Source organism: Lytechinus variegatus, chromosome 9, assembly GCF_018143015.1.
Source record: "Lytechinus variegatus isolate NC3 chromosome 9, Lvar_3.0, whole genome shotgun sequence".
In the NCBI taxonomy this organism is placed as follows: domain Eukaryota; kingdom Metazoa; phylum Echinodermata; class Echinoidea; order Temnopleuroida; family Toxopneustidae; genus Lytechinus; species Lytechinus variegatus.
The window spans coordinates 3000037-3025172 of record NC_054748.1 but is presented as its reverse complement, the minus strand read 5'-3'; the positions used below and the strand labels follow the sequence as shown (position 1 = coordinate 3025172).

At 34.5% G+C, this 25136-nt stretch overlaps 1 protein-coding gene across 2 annotated transcripts; it reads right to left on the bottom strand.

The window, feature by feature from the left end:
• Positions 1–234: 234 nt before the first annotated feature.
• On the bottom strand, positions 235–15511 carry LOC121421159 (COMM domain-containing protein 9-like). Of its 2 annotated transcripts, XR_005970946.1 has the most exons (8): positions 15391–15511; positions 9297–9428; positions 8495–8579; positions 7017–7071; positions 5927–5961; positions 3604–3707; positions 3065–3274; positions 235–1016 (listed from the first exon to the last, which is right to left on the bottom strand). XR_005970946.1 is itself a non-coding variant. In XM_041615819.1 (7 exons), the coding sequence occupies exons 1-7, from the start codon at positions 15442–15444 to the stop codon at positions 3131–3133; spliced, it is 609 nt and encodes a 202-aa protein (XP_041471753.1). In that variant the 5' UTR covers positions 15445–15511; the 3' UTR covers positions 2409–3130. The 2 variants fall into 2 exon arrangements, 1 of the variants encoding a protein (XP_041471753.1); XM_041615819.1 differs by lacking the exon at positions 235–1016 and having other exon boundaries at positions 2409–3274.
• Between the last annotated feature and the right edge of the window lie 9625 nt (positions 15512–25136).

Genomic DNA, 25136 nt, shown 5'->3' with positions numbered 1-25136 from the left:
AGTCTTGCTTCTTTAACCAACGGGTCGTGTGGTCCAGTGGTTTGAGCATTGGACTCATAATCGCAAGGTTGTGAGTTCGAATCCCAACTCTGCCATTGTCTCCACTTTGATAAAAAGGCCCAAGAGTGATATCTGTCGTCTATAACGTCAGCCACTATGGCTGACTAACCTAGACGTAAAATGTTTCCAAGGTAATTGGTTATATACCAGCTTGGCGTTTACCAGCAAAAAATACTGTCCTGCCGAGTTTTATGGGAGTTACATGTACCACAAACAGAAACAGAAACATTACAGCCATAATTTAATTTTCTTCCATTTTGTGTAAATGCAAAATCACGAAATTCGGTGGATTCAAAATGCAGTGCGCCATCTATCGGTTGCAGCGATCAGGCCGAAATTTACAATGCCTCATGGGAAAAAGTCGATATCTGTTGTGCGCGCTATGATAGTGCATGCATACATTTGATTTTTCAGTGCCGGCCGGTGAAGCGGCTCGACTTGCTTGCAAAATGCCATGTATCTATGCTGTTCATGCCTGATTTTTCTGTTCTATCTCTACTACCCTTCCTTTTTCACTTCTGCAAAATCAAACTGTTCTTACTGTAATGCCCGTTTCTTAATTAAAGTTGATGGGCATGGTGTTTGTGTCTTAATTGAATTGTCTTTTTTTAATGTGCCTATACTTTTTTAATTCAAATAATGCATGATATATTACGTACTCGTTTATCTAGGCAAGTTTGTTTTAATAAAGAGATCGTAAGCATATTGTAATTATGTAACTTATTATCATGTTCATACTATTACTTGTAAAAATTTCTGCAATTCAGTTTTTGGCTGCTACAGAATTTTTAATAAACCGTTACTGCAGTCCAGGAGATGGAAGAGAAATTTTCACTGTCACATTACCATACACCTGCGCACGATGTCGACCCTGAAGTTAGAAATTTGGTCTGCTCGCAGCCACCGACAGATAGTGCACCATATTGCGAATCACCCGGACTGGATTGACAGTTTAGCTGAAAAATATAATTATTCCAAATATGTTTGATGTACATGTAATGTATAGTGCATACGACAGCGTGGCTGGATTTAGGGAATGTAATTTGAATTATGCTTTAAGCACCAACGCCGACATTGATTTTAAAGTCATTCATTATGTCTACGGAGACATTACATGTATCAACATCAATGCATTTTGTATGTCATTTATATTCATATCATTGCTTTTTTTCACAGGCCTTATTGCAAACTTTATCACTTTCCTTCTCAGATGTGCACTTGCCTTGCGTACAAAGTCTACAGCAGTGAAAGCTGCAAAAGCTATGACAAAATGAAGAGCAGTAAATAGACATTGTGACTTAATGTAAATGATAATATAGCTTTCTGTACATTTATTCCTACCATACTTACATAAATCTGTGGTATACAGTGTACAGTATTTCTGTGTTCTCTGCACTTGTACTATAATCATTTGAGCAAAGGTTTTCTGCATTTGAAAGTTTACTAGTATATGATGAAGTGCTTCTGTGTACATTGAAATTAAAACAAAATATATGACAATGTTATAAGTGCGTTTGCATCTTTATTGTTGTCATCTTATACTTAAAAAACCTATGAATAATTTAAGATCGTTTTAATGATTTATACACATCAGAAAGGATTTGAACTGCAGAAATGATACTCTTCAGTTCCATTGTAGTTTTAGTATTATGGGGAGGGAAGAAGACCATATTTAAGGCAAACAGCTACAAATATTAATATTTTCCTTTAGGGGGGAGCGGGAGAAAAATCAAAGGTATTTAACCAACTTCAAATCCAATAAGCCAGTTCGTAGTTCCTTTCTGCGCATGATCAAAAGATTGTGGGAAGGAAGGCCTGTGGGCCATGGTAATGAAGTTAACCTTTTCCAAACCCAGGCAGCCCCTTCATCTCTATTCCAGGTCCTTTGTACTATGTCACCTATGTCCTATTGTTTATGTAATTTGTATTGTACTATAATTTATGTATTTTTAATTGCCGAATAAAATAATATTGATAGATAATAATAATAATTCTACGCATGATCAGAGGAAGGTCATTTGCACTAAAGTGACATGGTGGTTTAAAATCTAATGAGATAAGCAACAAGATTGATGTCTTGATTATTTGTATATTCTTTTGAGTAGTGGTTTTCACATCAACAAACAAAAAACAATGCGTCCACAAACAAAAAACAATGCGTCCACGAACGACTGGTATTCCACAGTTTGCCAAGTACATTGTGCAACATGCTATGATATGCTTTCAAAGCAGGAATGCAACAAATACCATATAACGTGTTTATTGGTGTGCTATTCTAGTCACCTGGTCTATTCAATTTCTTCATCCTGCTATGTAAGGCAAGCTTACGTAACATCTTGCTTTGAAATCTGCCTATCATGATGAAAGAAATGAAAGGTCATTTGACCAAAATTGTCTATGAAGTATCTACGAACTGGTCTATTAAGGTGGGTCTCGCTCTTGTCATTACGTTGGAATCTTCACATTAACATTCCTCTGCCCGAGGCAACAAAAAGCTCCGGGGCCTTGGGAGCTCCTCTGGCAAATTCCATTCTAGAAAATTCTAAACAAAATTTTACAGAGTTAAAATAGCCCCTGAGTTGCTGAAGCAAGTGATCAAGCACAGTATGTCTCTTCACACGGCCACCAAATTTAATTCCCCTTGTCACAACCTTGATGCCACAGACCTCATCCCTTATCCATGTCTCCTCCTTGGCTTCTAGCCTCCCCAATTTCATTTTACAACTCACTTCCTGGATGATACAGAGATGAGTTTGCCTCTGATTTGCTGAAATAACTGATCAAGCACAGTTTATAATGTCTCTCTACCCAGCCTCCAAATGTTATTTCCCCCATCACTTTCTGGATGCTACACAGTTGAGTTTGTACACGATGTTGCCTCAAAATTTATTATCCCACCTCACTTCCTGGATGACACAATGTTGAGTTGGCCCCTGATTTGCTGAAATAACTGACCAAGCACAGTTCATGTCTCTATACTTGGCCACCAAATTTCATTTCCCACCTCATTTCCTGGATGCGACAGAGTCAAGCTGGTCCATGATTTTGCCTCCAAATTTCATTTCCCACCTCACTTTCTGGATGCTACAGAGTTGAGTTGGTCTCGTATTTTGCCTAACCCATCCAGCATGGTATCTAACGTCTCTTTGCTCAACTCTACATTCTGGGTTGACAGGCCAGGCATGAGATGGGAGTTGGATGCAGTCTCCTCAATCTGTAATACAAGTTTAAATAGATATTCTTCAATATACAGTCGGGTCTGTAAAAACTTACCTTCTTCGTATTACTCAGGTGCAAACCTTTTTTCTGTACTAGGGTTCCATTTCATTAAGGACTGACAAAAAAAACATAAATGTTCTTAAATATACAGTTGAGTATCATATGCATGAGCTATCCTTCCAAATTTTACAATCATTCATTTTACTGACAGGTGTTATCCATATTTCACTCATTAAAAGGGAAAATACATAGACAACTTGCAGTTGCCAATTTAAAGATCAAAATCTGATTGATGAAGGATCTGAATCTCATCTATTGACATACCTGTAACTGCAGGATACATGTTGGTACTGACATTCTGGCTAAGGTATCTGACGAGGTTTTGATGTCCACCCTCCAATCAAAGTCTACCAGCTTTGGTTGGGAAACTGCAAATTAAAATAAAAATCACTTAAATTACTCATTGAAAATATATCATCAGGGCCCTATCTTACAGCGTTGTGATGGATCAATCCATGGGCGTCGGCGAAGAGGATTATCCTCTGTTCCTGGACAGGGGGGGGGGGTCATCTATTGCCCGCATATTATTATAATTATTATCAAATTACGAAGTGGGCATTAGAGCAAGATCAGTTTGATTAATAGCGGACGTGAAAAAGGAGGTGGAGTAGAGATAGAACAGGAAAATAAGGTATTCATGAAAATGCAAATCATAATCCTCTGCTTCGACTCCCATGTATCAATCCATCACTAACTATGGAAAGCCAGCACAACCACCATCTCAAATACATAGAGCTGTATGATGATGTCCATGGTAAGATCTTTAATGTAACACATATTCTTTTTTTTGTATTTATATGTTTTATTGGGTCAACACTGACCTAAAATAAACATATTCTTGTCTGGACGTATCAGTGATTTCATTGTTGTTTCTAGAGGGACGTTGTGTAAATTGTAATACTTGCATGGAGAATTCTGACATTGTTGGCTTTCCATAGCTGAGATTGATGGGATCAATCACAACTCTTTGTAAGACGGGCCCTGGGCTAAATTACATCACATTACAGGGTCACGTCTAAGAGGTTTGATTGGTCCGACCAATTTCAATTCTATGGAAAACCATCATTGTCATATTGCTTTCTACAAGAAATTTGAACAATGTCCTTTGCAAAACAACAAGAAGCACACTGAACTCTCAAGAGAACAATGAATGTATGTATACATCATATTTAGAAAATGTTTTGAACAAACATGCATAATAGATGTTGATGTTGCAGGCTTTCCATAATTGTGGTTGATTGGATCAATCGCAACTCTTTGTAAGACGAGGCCCAGATATATTCAGACTGCCTCATTCTCCAGAGTACCTGTTAAATTACGAGAACTTGCTCAGGCCTCAAAATACCCAATAATAATTTTCACATTCACATCAACCCAAAGCAGACCTTTTCGGGGTTAAGTTCTCGAAGTTACAAGCATGCGCACCGTGGTCTGATTAGCAGGTGAGGCCACAGCATTCGCGCCCAAATGCTTGCATGGTTGAGAAAGTTTTCACCATTTGCTTGACACTGCCAAAATCGCCATGATGTTGGAAAAATCTATGCGAAAGTCTTCATAATTCTGACAAGCACCTTCTATTCAGTGGGTATTTTCTATCAGGGATACTACAATTTGCTTTACATTCAAGGCAAAAATAGAAAGTACTTTCTGGGCAAATTTCCAGATCAGATTCAGACACATATCTGGTACTCTTGAACTTCAAGGTGGTATTAATACACCTAATACACAGGTCTACACATATTAAATGTAAAATTTTGTAACAAAAAATAATACTTGGAGCTCAGATAAACCAAACAGTACTTGCAAAATGTATCTGCCCATGCAAAAATAATTAAGTATAAATGAAACAGTAATTACAGCTCCTACTGCTGCTACTACTAGAGCATGAACAACTTCTCCATCTACATGTACGATGCACTTTATATGAAGAGGGGCTCTAGTATGCACCCCCCCCCCCCCCCAATAAAAAAGTATCAAAATCTATTTTTGGCATGAGGAAGGGAGAGAGATAAAGAGAGAGAACTGGAAGGAAGTGAGGGGGAGGGTAAGATAGCCTGTTATCTAGGCAGAGCCTGAAGCTAATATTTGCTGCTATGCAAAAACATTTACTGATGCAGTTGATGCTGCAAAAAACATTTACCATGATTCAGTCGTGGCCCTGGGAAGTGGAAGTACTGAACCCCCCCCCCCTCAAGATTTACAATGAGGGGATGCTGCAATTGTTATTCACCATAGGCAGCATCCCTGGAAATCAGGGTGACAAGGAAACAAAAAAGGGGGGGGGCTCTGACAACTGACATCCAATCGAGCAGTCCCCCTGCACAGCCCCCCCCCCCCTTATTTAAAAATCCTTCCCAGGGCAGATTTTTCATATGACTAACTGCCACAGAGTATTCCTCAATAGCAAGAAAGCAATGATACAAGCAAGACTAGGGGGTAGAGAATTCTGGGTGACTGCCACCCACTGTAAGGGATCTCTCCAAACCAGATGCATTTGTGTTTACTGCCTCCATTATAGCCTATGGCAGAAAAGTATAGATGAAGAAAAAGGATATTGCAAGTACTAATGAAAACATCTCCATTTTACCTTTGTTTTCTATTGCTATCTGTCTCCACTTGTCTCTGAAAAAAAAATGAAACAATGTGAATTATGAAAAGGAAACCTACACACTGTTAATACTATATCCAAAACCTATGGAAGAGAAATATTGTATCTATCTACGGATCCACAAGATGATTACATTACAAGAAGTAAATCTAAATGAATTTGACGTAGTATTGTTTCAATAAACTTTTCTTCCATTACTTTCACATTCCTTTCCCTTTTCCTTGAAATCCACTTCATTTTGAATCCCAGTTTCTGTAAAATTATCAATAAATATCAATTTGCGTAGTTTCCTTTCTTCTATCAAAAGATTACGAATACTGTTAAGTTTGCGTATTTATAAGTGAAAACTACTAGTAATAAACTTCCGACATTTTGTAGTTAAATGACTCAATGAGTGTGACTGCAGTTAGTGAACCCAATCACACAATTTACTCATTAATGCTGAGTGTTGAACAACAATATAACACGACATGGTTAGGTGTGCCAGCAAACTTTATTGAATTTAATATTTCATCCACTGACTTCACAAGAAAATATCTAAGATATGGTAGACACTATGGCCCGTATTCTGAAGTCAGGTTTAACTTAAACTCAGGTTTAAAGTTGTGGTGTAAGTATGGAAAGCCAAAAGTATCAAAATTTTTATTAAGTCGCATGTTTCTTATGTTTACTGTGCTCTTTCCTGATTCATCGATGGTGAAGACAATCATCATTTATACTTCCTACACAATTATGAATGATTTGAGAGCCAAATGAGCTGAAGTATGATATCTCTACTGTTAGTGATTGCCCGGTATGTAGCAATTGGCTGTCCATACTTACACCGCAACTTTAAACCTGAGTTTAAGTTAAACCCGACTTCAGAATACGGGCCTATATGTTAATTTTCTAGAGGGGGGTCACTGACCACCAGTGTAAATATGGTAGATCACCATCCCCAACAACGCAAATCAAAGGCAACATGAACGTGGAGAAGATGAAGATATCGACAATGTATCAAAAACCAGCAACAAAATCTCATATGAAATCATAATCATTTGAATTTCAGAAAACATAAAAATTAACTTACAATTTGTCACCTATTATTCTGGATAAAAGTTCCTTCAGGTTTTTGTGAAAATTAGCTGGAGAGAGAAAACAAAATATGAGAGTTAAAATGATAATTATAGCTCAAGAACTATGTGTGGCATTTGTAATACAAATATATATAAATAATATATATTTATATATATAATATAAATATAAATATGAGTTTATACTCGTACCATGATCGTGGAAATACCTTGTGTGGTAATACACACATAAAACTGAATATTTTTTACTTAATTTTTTTTACCATGCGTGGTAATACACACATAAAACTTTTTTTTTTAGTTTTAGCAAACTTTGCAAGAAACAAATCACTAAAACATTCCCTTCATATTTCTACAGTTGCAAAAGAAACCAAAGATGGGCGGCATATAATACGTCAGTTTAGGGGTGGCTTTGCAAGGCAGTGAATTACATTCAATTCCCACTTGGTGTGCGAGGGCCCTTCGGTAAGGCATAATTCATCATCATCATTTCCAGGTCCCTCAGAGAGGACCTAAAGTTATCTGTCCTATGGTTGGTTGTTCACAAGCATTCATGCTTTCTTAGCAAATAGTGGTTAGGAAAAAATATATTTGCTTAAAGAGTACACATTTCTGGATGCTCTGGAAACTTTGCATTTGATTTAAAAAACAAAACACTTAGGGACTGTTTCCAAAACTGTTTGTCAGTTACATATATGACTTTAATAATAACTGGGGGTCCTTTCTTGTGATGTAAGAAGCTGACTTACAGCAACTATGAACTTGTTCCATTTTGTGTGTCAAGACAAGCATAACTTTCACAAACAGCTTTATGATAAACTACCCTAATATATTCAATCCAAACCTGTATTCAAAAGGTCAAGACCACCCAAGAAAATTGTTGATTTGAATAAATTGAGAAAAATTAAACTACCATAACACTGAGAATTTCATCAAAATCAGATGTAAAATAAGAAAGTTATGACCTTCTAATTTTCTTATTTTTCACAAAACAGTGATATGCACAACTCGGTGACATGCAAATGAGACAGTCAATGATGTCCACCACTCACTATTTGTTTTGTTTTTATTGTTTGAATTATACAATATTTCATTTATTACAGATTTGACAATAAGGCCCAACTTGACTGAACCACTTAGTATTTAACAATACTAACACCACGTGTTCAGAGAATAATCAATTGAACATGTTTCAGTTGACAATGAGAAAATTATAATATTTTGTATTTCATATAATAAAATACAAAAGAAATAGTAAATGGATGATGTCATCAGTCTCCATATTTTCATATTTGTGAAATTAAGCGAAACTTTAAGATGCCATAACTTTCTTATTTTATATCCAATATTGATGAAATTTTCAGTGTTATGCTTGTTGGATTTTTCTCTTTTTATTCAATCAACTTTTTGTTGGGGGTAGACTTGTCCTTTAAGAATATATATGCAGAAAGAAAAGCGCCCTCTGGAGACTTACCAGGGAAAACAGCATGGACAGAAGCAGCATCAGTGCATCCAATGCAGAGAGTGTGTTTAATCACTTTCCTTAGTGTCTCTAGAAGCTGCACGAAACAAAATTAAAATCATTACTCATTATTTTCTTCACACACACAATATTCATCTTGCTTTACCTTATCCATGGCAGCATAACAGACTGGTAGGAAATTATGATCTCTGAAACCAATCAATATACTGCTGATATAAAGTGGAATCTTTGATTTTAATCAACAAAATTTACCTTAGATCAAATTCAAGTAAAAACTTCATTTTCACAATACCAGTGATTTCTCAAGCAGATTTAGCATTGTTTCAAAGTACTTACATGAAAAAAAGAATGATTTTGAAAGCACTTCAAATCATCATTAGAAGTCTTTTAGCTATATTCTGTAAATAAATAGAAGCACAATTTTAGCCTTAGAAACAAATGATCGATGACATTTTCTGATTTACACTGCAAGGCCATCACAGGAAAAAAAAATGTGTCTAAATCAGGCAATACCATTTGCTGCCAATTAAAAGCAGGCAATGGGACAAGTGAGTTATTCAGTTACATTAATACACGGGAAAAAAAATCTTAATTACTGTACGTAGAGTGTACCAGTAGAAACCAAAAGCATCATTTACAGGTTCAGCCATGAGAAACAGAAAATAATCTGTATGTTGCCAATTTACTCAGAATGGTGGACCCTTGGCTTTGTGTTGTGGCATGAGATCCTGTTTGAATTACAGACACTATGGTAAATCAAGATTTACAGAGAGACAGTGACCTTTCAACTGACCTTTTCGGCATCTTTTATGTTGATTCCCAATCCATCAGCCATCTTAGCTATGACCTCTATCGGAAAGGAGATGACATTATGATAGAGAAAGGCATGTTCACATGCGCGCTGAACGACCTCTTTCCCACTTGCCTAGATAAAGGAAAAACATGAATTGAATCTATATGAAAAAATATCTTTATTCTCCAAAAAAGTGTTACCAATATGTTTAAAGGCCACTGCACATCTTACGACTGTCTGCAATCCGATTTTGGAACAAATCACATTTTGCTCATGTTCTGAAAATATGAATGGAACACATCACTTTATTTTAGGTTAAAATTGAAAGAATACTGATCACCATTTTGTTAGATTGTAAGCGTTTATTTTAGAGTAAATGCCAAATTAGTTTCAAATCGTAGCCAATCGTACGACTACTATGACATCATTACGACTAGCTATTAAAATTGCTTTTATTCTAAGAAGGATGATAGCATAGTCACAAATTTGAAAATGGATATTTTTACGATGATTTCGAACATTACACAGTAAGATATTCCACGTCTTAACATCAACATTCATTTGTGCGCTCACTTTAAGGACACAGACTTTGCTTCAGCGTTGAAAATACAGGCTTTGGGATCGCTCTTGAACTGTCTAAGACTGCTAAGTACCAAGCGACTGCCAACATGAAAATCACTCCCATCCATGCCTGCATACAGTAGTAGCCAGACGACCACTCCAACGCAGATGCAGTTTTTATTTCCAGGCATCGTTGCTTTCTGGCACATAATTGAATGGACTTTTTGGAATCGACAAGGCGTTTCAGAAAAAATGATACGGACGCTTGCGTCGCGTAATGTGGGTGAAGAACTATAGAAAACAAGATGGCAGCGTAAACATCGGGGGCGAAAGTTTCAGATTTTGGCTGCCTACACGCACATGTATAGAACAGAAGCCCTGGCTTCGTATGAGAGTAACCTTACGCAAGGCTCCACATAAAATTTTTTTTTGTGGTTGCCGTTCGGGCCACCAAAACCTTCAAATAATTTTTTTTGGTGGCCCGAAAAATATAAAGAAAAACATTAATTAAAAATGAATAAAACAAACTGAAATATTCTGCAGTCACTACCACGTACCACTATTCTTTGTACATCTTGTATGTAAATCGTGCTTGCTGTTATTTTACTTTGCTTATTTTGTGGTAATATATAAATTGTTCTATTATTGTAAATATGAAATGATTGAATTGAAAGAGAATAAAAGAATTGTATTGTTCCCAGGATGTGTGGACTTTTAATCTCCATATAGACACACACTCAAAATGGTAAAGTAAATAGTGCATATAGCAAACTCAGATAGATTTACAAAACAATGATTTTTCCTTTCTTCCTTTTTGATCGTAAAACCTAGATTATGCAGGCCCCAAATCCAGTTTATTTTCTCTTTTCCAGCATATTATAGCAGGAGAAAATCACAGAAAAATATGCTGCAGAATTAGAGCAATGTGTAAAAGGGGGAAATAAACCAAAATAATTTTTGGAATAGTATGTTGAAAAAAGAAAACATAGATTGTAAAAATGAATAAGTGAAATAAAACAAAAGAAAAAATGAAGAAAGAAAAAACAAAGAACAGGAAAAAAATTTGAGAAAAAAAAAATGAAAATGTAAGAAAAATGAATAAGACAAAATTATCAAAGAATTGGGAAAATTATTATTAGTAGTAGTATTATTCAGTAGAAACATGTTCTGTAATCAGGCATATTCAACGGGAAGGGGTAAAAATGGTTTAATCAATGTAAAAAAATGAAAGAAAAAATAAAACAGCAAAAGTTATCGGGAAAAAACAGTGAGAAAATTCCTTCCCTAAATTTGACAAAATGATGGAAAAAAATCACACTTCATATCAATGAAATGCCTTCCCAAAGTTTTTACTTCCTCAAGAGTGGTTTAAGAAGTCATTTATAAACAAGAAAGAAAGAAGCTGTCTATTTACTTTTGGGTAGAAGAGACACAGCTTCGAAATAAACCAAATATCAACATATATAAGCACAAATGCACATGTGGGACTGTGATGTACTCACCTATGTGTTTTATGTGTATTAATGCATTTGGAAATCGGTCTTTTTGAAGCAAAAGAGAGGTCATAATTCCTCCTTTTAATGCTTGCAAATAATCAGGTTTCAGTAATTAATATGGACTGTAGAAGGGCATTTCATTGGTGTAAAATGTGACTTTGACGTAGATTTTCAAAGTTCTGGGGAAGATTTCTTAGCAGTTACATTTCGTATCGCAGCTCCCTGAGTCTGAATAGTCTGCAAACGCACAGCTAGCTAGCTGCAGTAGTTTCATGCATGCGCTGCACGGCTCAGCCAGACAGCCGGCGCAGCTGGCTAAATAATAGTTACTGTATGCTAGCAGTAGGCCTACATACTGCCATGACTATGCACTCTTTGTGCCAAACAAGTTTTAGGTACCAACGTTTGGATACAGAGGGGCAAATAAGTTGTGTATAACTTTATGCCTACTTCCAAGGTAAATTCAAAGGTAAGTGACGAATTGACTTGCAATTTGAACTGTAGAAAGTTGATAAATGCATGCAAAATCGGGAGAAAAATTGCGCTACTTTGAAAATTATTGGTTGCCCGATTCGGGCCACCAAAACTTAACATTTTTTCAATAATGGTTGCCCGAGATAAATTTTTATCGCCATCGCTAATGTCGAGCCTTGCCTTACGTTAGTAAATGATTTTTACTCTCTAGAAGCCTCCTGGTTATTCTCACTTGGAAAGTGTTAAATGGTTTGGCACCAAAATATCTACAAGACCTTGTCACGCCTTATGCACCAGCTCGATGCCTGAGATTATCACACCAGCGACTTCTTAAAACTCCCAAGACACATGTAGCATATGGTGCACAAGCTTTCTCAGCCTCAGCACCTTCTCTCTGGAATAATTTGCCGTTAAATTTAAGAATTATACAATCAATAGAGACCTTCAAATCTAAACTCAAATCTTATCTTTTCTAACACTACAGTATTTATTAGTTATTGGCACTTTGACACTCATCCAAACTTTCTCATTCTTTCTTTTCTTGTGCGCCTCGGAATAGAATATTTCTAGATAGATGGCGCTATATAAATGCCTATTATTATTATTATTTCATGAATTATTAGTAGGCACTTCAGGTGAAAATTAGGAAAGACTGTTCCAGCATATTTGATAGGCTCACAATGAGGCCCTATATCTACGATTCACAAAACTGTTTGAATTTTCAAATTCCGATGTCTAGAAGTCAAGTTATTGTCATCTTTGTGATGAAAAAACAGGGCTTTTTGTGGACAAAAGAAGATTGCGAAATCTTATTATTTTCTTTGTTTTGGGCATGGCACATTTATAACACATAGCTTATGGGGAATTGTACTATCTTTTAATATATCTTAAAGTACTCAGATTGATTTGACATATTGGCATATGATGTCTTTGGTTCAAGGGCAACTACCCCTGGACAATTCCCCCACCCCCACGACAATCCCCCCACCCCCCCAGACAATTCCCCCCCCACCCCCGGCCGGACAACTACACTGTAATACTGTAAACCTATGCCTATTTCGGGGGTAATTGCCCTGTGGTAGGTTTGTGCACAGGGTAAACATGACTTGATATTGATTTTCTTTGCTTGAACATTAGAAATTAAGTTTTCAATTAATATAATTTGTAATCAAAGAAGAGAATTAAAATAATAATCTTAGGATTTCTTGAAAAAATAAAAACAGATTGATTTCAATTGTCTATTATCTCATTATTGTTATTGTGGTCTCAATAAAATTGTTGATATTATTATTGTCTCATCATCGTTTCATTATTGTCCCAATTTTTATTATGATTATTATTATTATCATAATAATAATTATTTTTGTTTCATTAATATTATTTTCTAAATAATTATTACAATAAAAATTACTATCGTTATAGTAATAATTGTTATAATTATTATTGAAATAAAAGTTATTATTGTCTCAAAAATGATAAGGCCTTTAATTATAATTATGATTATTTTTATAATTATAATTAAAATAATTTGATGACAATAATTATTTTGATGACTTATCAATATTACTGTCTCAGTAATTATTACAATTATAATTACTTACATTATTATTGTTATCATTATAATTCTTTTATAATAATTATTATTGTATTGTCTCAATAATTATAAGGCCTTTAATCGTAATTATGATTATTTCTATAATTATAATCATTTTTATAATCATTATTATTGATGACTTATCAATATTACTGTCTCAGTAATTATTACAATTATTATTACTTTCATTGTAATTGTTATCATTATAATTATTTTATAATTATTGTAATATTAGTTACAATGTATCATTGTCTCAATAATTATAAGGCCTATAATTATAATTACTATAATTATAATCATTTCTACAATTACATTTATTTTGATTATGAGTATTGTTATGATTATTACTGATATCTCATTAATATTATTGTCTCAGTAATTATTACAACTAAAAGTACTATCATTGTGATTGTAATTACAATTATTTTATTATAATAATGATTACTGTAATAATAACTATTATTGTCAATAAATACTAGAATTGTTATTATCTATGTAATTATAATTATTTTATAATTATTATTGATGTCTCATTAACATTGTCTCAATAATTATTACAATCATAATTATTATATTATAATTGAAATCCTTTTATAATAATTATTATTGTAATAATAATTATTATAATTGTCTCAACATTTATTGTCTAATTATTATTAATGTCTCATTACTATTGCCTCATTATTGTCTTCAAACTAATAATTAACACCAAAACAAAGGTCCATAAATCAGATATCAAATTCATGAAACACATCTTAAACATGTATTTTTAAATTCAAAGGCTTTCTGTGCCATTTAAAAATACGACTTCCGTTGACAATTCCATATTCTATGCATTCAGACGCATTGATACAAAACAATCCCTTATCAATCAAAATTCTTGAATTTTACTCACAGTTTTTTGTCTTAATACATATTTCGCAAAAAAATCTACAAATTAATTTTCAAAAAACAATTCAAATTTCATAATAAATAGAGCTCAAATCGTAATTTAAAAAAATATATACAACGAACAAAACGAAATGTGTCTGAAAATCCAGACTAATCTCGATGCCCATCGCAACGGGGATGACGTCACACACAGCTTCTCGCGATCGCGCACACGGTCAAAACTACCCTGCTCGATCGTCAAGTCAGATTCGCAAACACCTCATGACACTCAAATTTGAAGCTCATATTCGGAGTCTCTCTACGGACCAAATTCGATTAAAATTTCACAAAATGTTCTCAAATATATAAACTTATAAATGACCAAAGTTATCAAGAGATCTGATGATTACAAGAAGGAAATTTCAAGCAAAGAAAAATAAATACTTCGATATTAGGTCCTTCCCTCGCAAGAAGGTAAGTGTAACTCTGTGTTATAGTATTTCCGACGTTTACCGAAGATGTTCGAAGCAACTGCGAGAAGTTTTGACCAATCAAAATCACAGAAATAAAGGAAGAAAATGACTCTGTCTTTTCGGCCAAAATCCGAATGCAACTCAAGCACTCGGCCGAAGTGCCGAGCGGAGCGAATGCCTGTGTGTGTTAGACATACGCCTGCCATTCACAGCAATGCAAAAATCGACGTCTAGCGCTTTGTCCGCGCGATCGCGCGCCCGACTGAAGTGCCTATTATTAGACCCAGTAAACGACAGCAAAGTTAGCTTTATTATTTATGATTTTTTGTGGGTCTTTTCCACATCAGAATTATCTCCTACCGTATTCTCTTGGTGGCCTGTCACAAGAATGATCAACCCTTGGCTGAACACACATGCAGTGCCCGAGTGTTAAATCAATTGAATGAACAACATTTTTGGTTATCATTGCAAATGTCGAGCTAACACAAAACACTACGAGTGGGACAATGTGAAACACACTAACGAACCAATTAGGGTGATCAACGGAATATCTAGACATAACTTTATGCATATATCTGTCATCATGATTTCATTAGAATACATTCTGCCTAAATTTTTCTAAATACCTTGAGAAGGAAATTCAAGTGCTGGAACTCGATATTTTGATGCACTACCGCCATCCTGACATGTCAGGTTTTATTTTGATCACGTGATAATAGTACACCTCTTTTCGCAGTTCCCCAAATTCGGCGGACGATCGATGTAAAACGTCTAAAATAGATGTTTCGCTGATTCCAGATTGTTTCTCCCCCTCTCTCTTAATCTGTGCCTGTTTCCCCGACCCCTTCCCACCTCTCACTCTCGCCCCCTCTCTCTTTCCCTTTCTGACCACTTATCACCCTCCTCCATCTCTCGTTCATCTTAGAGAAAAATGAAAGCTTATATGAATAGCAATGTTGAAATATACACTACAAAAAAAAGTAAGTCCCCCCTTGAACAAACATCAATAATTTCCGAACCAATGCGAGTTTTTGATATATTTTTACATGACCGTGTAGGTAATTTTATGAGCTATCATCTGAGTAAATGTTATGAACGTATTTTACGTCATGCTTCAGTGAGCACCGTCAGAAGGCAAAAATGTCACTTTTTAAAGTCACAAGCCAAATATCATGACTTTGATTCCATTTTATTAAAACTAATTCCACATTCTCATCATGAAAAATAGTCAGAAGACTTGTAAAAGGTACTTTCTAAAAGACGATACAACTTTTTCGGCTAAATTTCAGGATTGAATAAAAAAAAGTCCAAATTTGCTATAATTGGATTATACACATTTTTATAAATAAAAATGATAGAATATGATGAAAGTTATTTTGGGGAAGAGTATCTTCAACAATATTCATCGTTTCACGGGTCAATGAACATTTATTGAAAACAAAAAATACGATTTTCAAATACAGTAGACAAGTATTGTTTCATTTTGGTAACTGAAACTTATTTTTATCAACTTTATAGGCTATGTTCATGACCAAATAATATGCTTCAATGATTCAAAGGCTTTTAAAAAACATTCACGCTTGAATGAACATGTAGAATGTGATTAGCTCTTTTTTACGTTATTGGAGAAAATGCAATTTGTAACTATGGATATCTGTCACAAACCTCCTTGCATGGTTCATTCGATTAGATTTTCATGAAAATCCCGATGTTTAATGCATCAGTGAGCACATAATATTCGAAAATTATGCAAATGAGAAGAAAGTTCAAGGACTTGGCCCCACTCTGTGCCGCATCGAATTGTTATTTTGGTGTGCGTGCCTTTTGGATAATGTTATTCTGTGCGAAAATGAAATCGATTTGTTTATTTATTGATGAGTGAGCACGCATCAAATTGGGAAAATTGGTATTTTCAATGTCAAAGACTCATTTTAAAGGGTAATAAGGTGAATATTGGGGGCACATTTGGTTTTAAATGTGACTTTAATTGCTGTAGTTTTTATCATCCTTCATTTCTATCACCACACACTTTCCGAACTTTTAACGTTTTCATGGTTGAGTGAGCACATTCGAAAAGTTAGGAATGAATACTATTTATACTGCATAAATGTATTATTTTCCTAACAATTTCTCATGATCAGTTTAATTTATGGACAAAACAGGGGTGGATCCAGAATTTAGAAATGGGGGAGGGCTTATAATCGGGGGAGCCACCAAAATTTTCAAATTTGAATATGACCTAACAAGTTGTAGAGGATACCAACAACCCCTATAATGATACGTCACAATACAGGGACCGCGGAACGGTTTTCAAAGTGTGGGGGAGGGGCTTAGCCAAAGGGGGGGGGGGCTGACCATGCAACAAAATCACAATCGTATGGTCATTTTTACATTTTTTTCCTGCGGCCCCTGCAATATTTGGTTTACTTGAATATTTATCATTTGTATTTTCTGATGTCATATTTTATTTATTGTAATTAATGCTTCTTAATTTTGTTGGAAAAATTGAATAAATGAATGAATGAATGAATATTTTGCTCACTCAAGCACGATATCAAAATTGTGTGAGGAGTGGCTAAATAATGGATAGTAAAACAGCATTAACACCATAAAATTCACCTAACAACATTTTGCCCAACTCTGTATTTGCACAATCTGAAAAACGACTCTTGTGACTTTCAAAAATGGTCATTTTTAATTCAATCTGTAATTACTCATGCATGACTCAACCGATCAATCTCATTTTTCTCGAGGAATTGCCTAATGAGCGTAAAAAAATACCTACGAAATAATTTCGTTCAAAAGTTACAGCAATTTGATTTAGGGGGACTTACTTTTTTGTTGTGTATATAAAGGCTGCGTATTCATTCTATGAAGGCCTAATATTCGGGTGAATTATGGAGGGTCGGGGAGGGGGGGGGGTCAGCTGATTCGACACCACGTGGGTGGTGGGAGTGTGTGACAGGGTATTGAGGAAGAGAAGAGGGAGAATGAAAATTAATAGATGGATAGAATAGGGAAGAATTAATGCATGAAAGGAGAAATATAAAAGAAGACATTGTAGAAAATGTACTATAGGAGAAAAACAAATTGAGCAACAGGATCCTATTGTATTCTACTTTAAAGGAAAAGTTCACCCCAGCAAAAGGTTGATTTCAATAATAAGAGAAAAATCCAACAAGTATAAAACTGAAAATTTCATCAAAATCGGATGTAAAATAAGAAAGTTATGACATTTTTAAGTTTTTAACTGTTATATGCACATCTCGGTCGGTATGCAAATGAGGAACTGATGACATCACTTGGTCACTATTTCTTTTGTATTTCATTATATGAAATATGAAATATTTTTGATTTTCTCGTCATTGTCATGTGAAATGAAGTTTCATTCCTCCCTGAACACGTGGAATTCCATTATTTTATCATTTTGTGCTTCAAGCAAGGAGGTCCTAATCGTCAATTTGTAAAAATTGAAATATATAAAAGAAATAGTGAGTGGACATCATCGACTCTCTCATTTGGATGTAACTGGCTCGTTCATATAACTGCTTTGTTAAAGGGGAATCCAGCCTTGGCCATAAAATGTGTTGGGAAGGAGAAAAGTAAATTGTACAGAATGGTGAAAGTTTGAAAGAAATTTGACTAGCAATAAGAAAGTTATAGCTGCTTTAAAATTGAGATCACTATGTAGATTTCAAATTGGCAACTGGGTAAGTAAATTATGACAAGGGGCAAGGACAACTTTCCCATAGGCCATGTACTTTATCATCAGGGATTTGTGGTTTTCTCCTAAGTACCCATTCCCCTGGGACAGTAATCTAAATATAACCCATGTAGTATATTGTTTTATGTCCTCATGAAAAAAAATATAATTTGAAATAAAACTTTTGGGAAAAATGACATTTTAGCCATAATATGTATTGGAGTACATGGAAGAGTAGTCCTTGCCTTACATCACTATGACATCCCATATGCGGCCAATTTGAAATCTCCATGGGTATAGTGATTACCAATATTTACAACTTTTAAAAATTCATATCTTTCTTTTTGTTTGTCCAATATTGTTCAAACTTTCACCTATCAACTTGTCTGATTTTTCTTTTCCTTATAAAAAGAAGTTTTTATTTGGGTTGGATTCCCCTTTAAAAATAAGCGAAACTATGAAATGTCATAACTTTCTTATTTTACATCCGATTTTGCTGAATTTTTCAGCATGTTGTTTGTCTGATTTTTCTCTATTGATTCAAGTCAATATTTTTCTGAAGTGGACTTTACCTTCAAATTAATCAAATTTATAAGCCTAAAATTGGAAATTTAGAAATGGATCGAGGTGAAAAAATAAGATTGAAGAGGTAGAAAAGAGAACGAGAGAGGGGAAGTAGAAAACAGACATAGAAGGAGAAAGAAATAGAGGCAGAAAAAAAGTTGAAGTACGAGTAGACATTATTTTGTATGAAGACATAATTAAACTGTTTCACCGGAATAATGCAAATATTCAAAATTCAATAACTTTGTTACTAGTTATCCGATTTTGATCAAATTTTCAGCATTTTACTTTATGAATTTTACTCTATTTATCAAAATAAAAATATCTTCAGCCCGGAGCATCCCTTTAAACGGTTATGTATGCCGTTGTTAAAAAATGCGAATGCGAAGCGCAAGCTGAATTACTTTAAATTCACTCCTAAAAAAGGTACTTTGAAGAAAATTGTTGTTATTTATGTAGGACCTGTTTCGCTAAACAAACAATGAGAGCGCGAAGTGCGAGTTGAAATTGTTGTATATATTGACCCCAAACAGGGACATTTTAAGGACCATCTTTTAGGAATTCGTGGATGGAAAGCATGCACCATCATAGTCATCCATGGCGAGCCCAAGCACTTGCTTATGTTGTTAGAATTCCACCTAATAAACACATGAAGCCCTTTTTGTAGTCATTGCGATCGTGATACTAGAAACGTATCTCACTACTCAAAATTAATATTTCGTGCGAGGCGCGAGCCGAAAATTTGCGATATTCAGACCAGAAAAGGGAACGTTTCAAGGACTATTTCTGGAATTCATGAAGAGGAGACAAAATATCACCAATTTTCACCAATGTTTCATGAAGTTATGAAAAAAATCTTATGTAATATGAATATAGTACACTTTAAAAACAAATCAGTCAAAAATGACTAGTTTTTATAGGGTCAGCTGGGAGCAACTGTTATTCTAGTCATATTTTACTAGAATGGGGTTATTTCTGACTATATGTAAGAAATTCGAATATCAGTGATTGCCATATCAGTTGCATCCAGCTGACTACTAGTCTAGTCAATTTGACTGGGTTGTTTTCAGAGTGTATATATATATATATATGCAATAACCTTCCCCACTACTTTTCTCTTTCTTTTTCCCCATTTCTCCCGGTTTCTTTTTTTTTTTGGGGGGGGGCAGCAGATGGGGGTGCCCAACGCAACTGCGCACTTGCACTACAAGGAAAAAGAGCACGGATGGTATGTGAAAAGTTCCACACATACACATACAACCAGTGCGTTTATATTCAGCATCTTCAAGCAGCACTCACTCTGCAAGAAGAAAAATTTATTCAGTAATGTTTTCTTTCTTAAACGAGAGAATTGAAAATGGATATACTTTAATAAGAAAGACGGAGATTAGATTTTGTCGCTCCGATTGTTATATTACATTTAATTGTATAATTTTGATTTTTGTCAAAAGATCATTATTGTAACTCACCTTTTATCATTTTCCGTGTTATGCTTTTCATTTTGTAAATAATATAGGAGGTGGGGGATAAAAACAATAAAGAGCTGCAGTCACTGTTCAAGTTTCATTTTTGTTCACCTTTTTTTAGGGTTAATGATGCTAGAGGCCTTTATATCAATACTCTATCTTATGCACGGAATATATATAACATGCAATATGCAAACTAAATATAATTACATGGCATTTGTAGACGTGCAGATCCTATTTGTAAATAAAGTGAAATCGTTTTGTTTCCACTAGGTATGTTTTTTTTTTTTTTTTGGGGGGGGGGCATAGCACAGCCCCTTTTAGAGTGAAGGTAACTTATTTTATAATGTATGCTCATCCAGAGCTTTTACACGCTAAGTAGCTATGGAGGAACGGGTTTGTTATACTAGTCTGTGTGAAACTGGTAGCATTCTAAAAAAGGGGGACTAATTCATAATGATGAATAAGTACTCTTTACAACAATTACACCAAAATAATGAGATAATCGTATGTTAAAAGAAAGGATGCAATTTCATCTAGCAATAGATGAATAAAAAGTATCTTTATATTAAAAAGATAAATGAACACGATTTTGGATATTAAAAAAGGAAATTTTTATACGTATTATGTTAAAGTAATAATATGCTTGTTGATATTTTTGTGTACCTTTTTATTTGGCATTAATAGTAATTGATTGTGATTTATACTAACTTGGCATATTGATTTATGCAATTATGTCTTATAGACATTTTGAATTGAAACTGTTTAAGTTGTAATAGAGTAACAGTTTTAGCCAGGTATAGAGTTTAGGTGTATTACCATGTATTGCCTAATGTGCATCTTCAGTTGTTAGTTGAAAGATATTTATGTCACAAGAGGCTATTCCAATTGCATTTTTTTTTTACATTTACATGTCAAAGATGGTAGTTAGTTCAGTTGGTACTTGCTGAAGGAAAAGAGGTTGGAAATGATTATTCAGTTTGTTTTAGTTCAGCAGTAAATGCACTAGTCAGGCAGCATATGTCATCTACTTCGACAAATTGGCTAAGTCTGATTTTTCACTTTTATGTGATTGGTGACATCACAAGGAACAACTTTCAACTTGGTGACAAATTTCTAATGGTCATCTTGACCATGTGAGGGGTCAAAATGTGGTCAATAGGGGTCAATTTTTTAATTTGCCCCGATTGTGTCGAGTCATACATCATATTGTGTGTTTTGTTATACTGAACAAGAAATTGTACACAACCATACACTCTTGACCTCCCGTTAAAAAGTTATGACCGGAAGGTCAAAAGGTCAACAAACTTTCGGTAAATGGCAAATTACACTGAAATTGTTAAGAAAGCTCATTTTCCGTGTTTTTATGCACGTGTGTACTTTTTTATTTTCGATTTTGATAAGTCCATCGTCAGAAGTCCTTATCCAGAAGATGTAGCGGGTCAAGACAATGTCAGGGAAAGGTCAAAAGGTCAACTTTCATTGGTAACCAAAATACACTAAAAAGCGGTTAGAATCTTAGAAGTTGGTTCTTTAATTTGGAAAGTCTCTATCTAAGAAGACATCCATGAGATAAAAAAGGGGTCAAATGTGCTCACTTATATAGGAATAAAATAGATATAGACGTTGAATACATTCAGTAGTATTGTAGAAAACTTTGAAACGACTTGACAAACCTCAATGCCCTTGAAATCGTACCATCTTCATGATGTTATAAGTGAAACCAGCTCTTTCCGAGTTTCCTGATTTGGGAATTTAATTCAAGTTCAATTCATTTTCCATTTACTAGATCTTTTATTTATAAAGAAGCATTTCATCCATTTGCTTTGTACAGAATATCGATATAGATTATTGTAATGTATTGTGGTATATCATGTAATAGTATATATGTATATAATATAACACATCGATTGATCAGTTCTTCCAGCTCCTAAGAAAGACACCTAACATCTTATTTGGATTAACTTGCGAATAAGATAATGAGGCTAGGATTGATGATAGGTAGGGCTCTAATTCCTCCGTAATTAATTCTAATGTGTGACCTTATTTCTGACAATTAAGAGGCATCATCGTGCAGGCATGCTCATTGTAATCTGTCATGGGTGTCCATCATGCTGATGTGATATATTCTGACCATTACTTGTTGTTACAGTTACACTGTTTCGTGTAATGTTTAATCTCTAGGGTGTAATCTTAACACCTCAGGGTGTGGTCCTTTATTAACACCAATTGGTGTCAGTATTAACGCCGCAGTTTTTACAGTGTACTTTATGTTGACTCGGGCACGGTAATAAACTACCCTCACTCCTAATTTATTTTTTTTTGGTTAGTGTAAAATAAAGGTTTTGTAATGACTCAAGCTTCAGGCTTATGTTGCAAGACCTTTGTGTGCTCTGTTGAGAGATTATGTAATATTTTCTTTTCGTAATATTGTCTTTATGTAAAAATCATGTATCACTGTATTTTCATATATGAGATTGTGGATGATGTGAACACACATGAAACAATAAACAAATAAATAAAAATAAATAAATAACCTGAGATAGGGTTTGCCTTCTTTTACTATGGCGTTGTAACATCTGTACATGGTATGGTATTTATTGTATCATGCATCGCATTTACAAAGACTAAATTGCGCATGGATATACAATATTAAAAATGTCTTAAAACAGTGTAATTGTTTACATAATTAAAAAGTACACATATATCACATACTGAATGCAATAAATAACATACTACTGCGTATTAACCATACATATTATTTCAATAAAAGGGTAATGTGAAACATTGCCATAATTAGAACAAAGAAGAGGAAGAAGAAAAAACAGAGAAAAAAAGAAGAAGAGGGAGAAAAGAAGAAGAAAAAGGAGGAGAAGGGGAGAAGAAAGATGAGAAAAGAAGATGGGGAAGAAGACAATGAAATATAAAAAAAAGAGAGTGAAAGCAGAATAACAAGAAAATAAAAGATCACATAATGCAAAATGAGGATACAGAGTACTGATATGTAAAAGGTAAAAATTTAAATTTGTTAATCATGGAAAGGTAATTATAAAATTCATTTAAAAAAATCAAAGAGACATGTTTAGCCCTGCAAGATGTAAGGACATAAATACTAGATAAGTAATCATAGATTTAAAACAGTGGTAAAAATTGAATTATTAAAATTATGTTCAATATATTATTGCTGGTTTAAGAGCCTTATTAAATAGGATAAGGCGCTCTTTTTATAGCGTTCTGTTCTACATTTGATTTCACGAATCCTCTTACTGTTTCTTAATTGTCTCAAAGAACTCTGGCTTTGGGGCAACCAGTCACGGAAGTTACAATACAGTGATCTAGCGAAGTTCAGGCATAAGCAAAGTGATTCTCTCAATACAATTCTCTGAATACAATGTAATGAAAATAAAAAAGAAATCTTCGAAAACATGTTGTCCTTCCTGAAGTTAAATATCACCATATCTTCCTTCTAGAGCGCGTTCAACAGGGGCCGCGGAACGATTTCAAAGTGGGGGGGGGGGAGGGGCTGACCATGCTAAAATGATATGCGCTATATAAGCATGTTGGTATTAAAAATCACAATCATATGGTCATTTTTACGTCTTTGTATACGGTGTTGGAAAAAAAAGTGGGGGGGGGGGGCTGAAGCCCCCCTCCCCCCGTCCCAGCCCCTCCGGTTCCGCGGCCCTTGTTCAAGACCAACTTTTCCAACAGACGTATTTTGTTAAGGCAGAGAGCAAAATGATCTAGAATTGCAAAAAATGAGTTGAAATTAGATTTCACGTTGGAAAGCTTGTATTGAAGGCATTACCGGGTGACTTTGTGAGAACGAAACCAATGTCCCGGTTCAGTAATTGTATTCAACATACAAATAGGTCATGATTTGAAGGAACATAATCATGAAATTCCTTCTACTCATAACGCTTTGTATCATTCTCAGCTCAATTCTTCAGTAAATTTATTCAAAATTCAAAGAGGACGCGATTTGAAGCAACATTATCATACTTTTTTTTCTCATGAAGCTATGTATTATTCTCAGCTCCGTTCCTTTAAAGGGGAAGTTTACCCTGACAAAAAGTTTATTGTAAAAATAGCAGAAAAAATAATGAAAAATATTGCCGAAGGTTTGAGAAAAATTCATCAAATAATCAAAAAGTTATTAGAATTTCAATTATTTGATTTTTGACGTCATATGCGAGCAGCATTCCTACATAGCGAATGGTAAAAAATCAATGAAATGTCATTTTCTCAGAAAATTGAAAATGGTTTTCACTGTAACTTTTGTTTATCAATAGACAAATCGCTTCACACGCGATCATGAAAAGAAAACAACATTAAGTCATCAGGAACCATACAAAATTTGAAATTTATGCATTTATATTACATAACACATGGGACAGCTGCTCGTTTGTGACGTCACAAATCCAAACCTTTGAACTCTAATAACTTTCTTACTCTTTAACGTATTTTCCTCAAACCTTCACCAATATTTTTTATTTTTTCTGCTATTTTTACAAGAAAATTTTCTTCAGGGTGAACTTCCCCTTTAAGCAGAGTAGAGCTGCAATAACACTCATTGAAAAACAATTGCGTGGGAGGCTCTGAAGAAACGTTGGAGTATTTCGGTTCTGTATGGACCCTT

Coding starts and splice junctions, on each gene's coding strand:
- LOC121421159 (XM_041615819.1), bottom strand. CDS start 15,444: ATGGCGGTAGTGCATCAAAATATCGAGTTCCAGCACTTGAATTTCCTT. Junction 9,429..15,390: donor ACTTGAATTTCCTTCTCAAG/GTATTTAGAAAA, acceptor TCCTTTATCTAG/GCAAGTGGGAAAGAGGTCGT. Junction 3,708..5,926: donor GATAGCAATAGAAAACAAAG/GTAAAATGGAGA, acceptor TTTAATTTGCAG/TTTCCCAACCAAAGCTGGTA.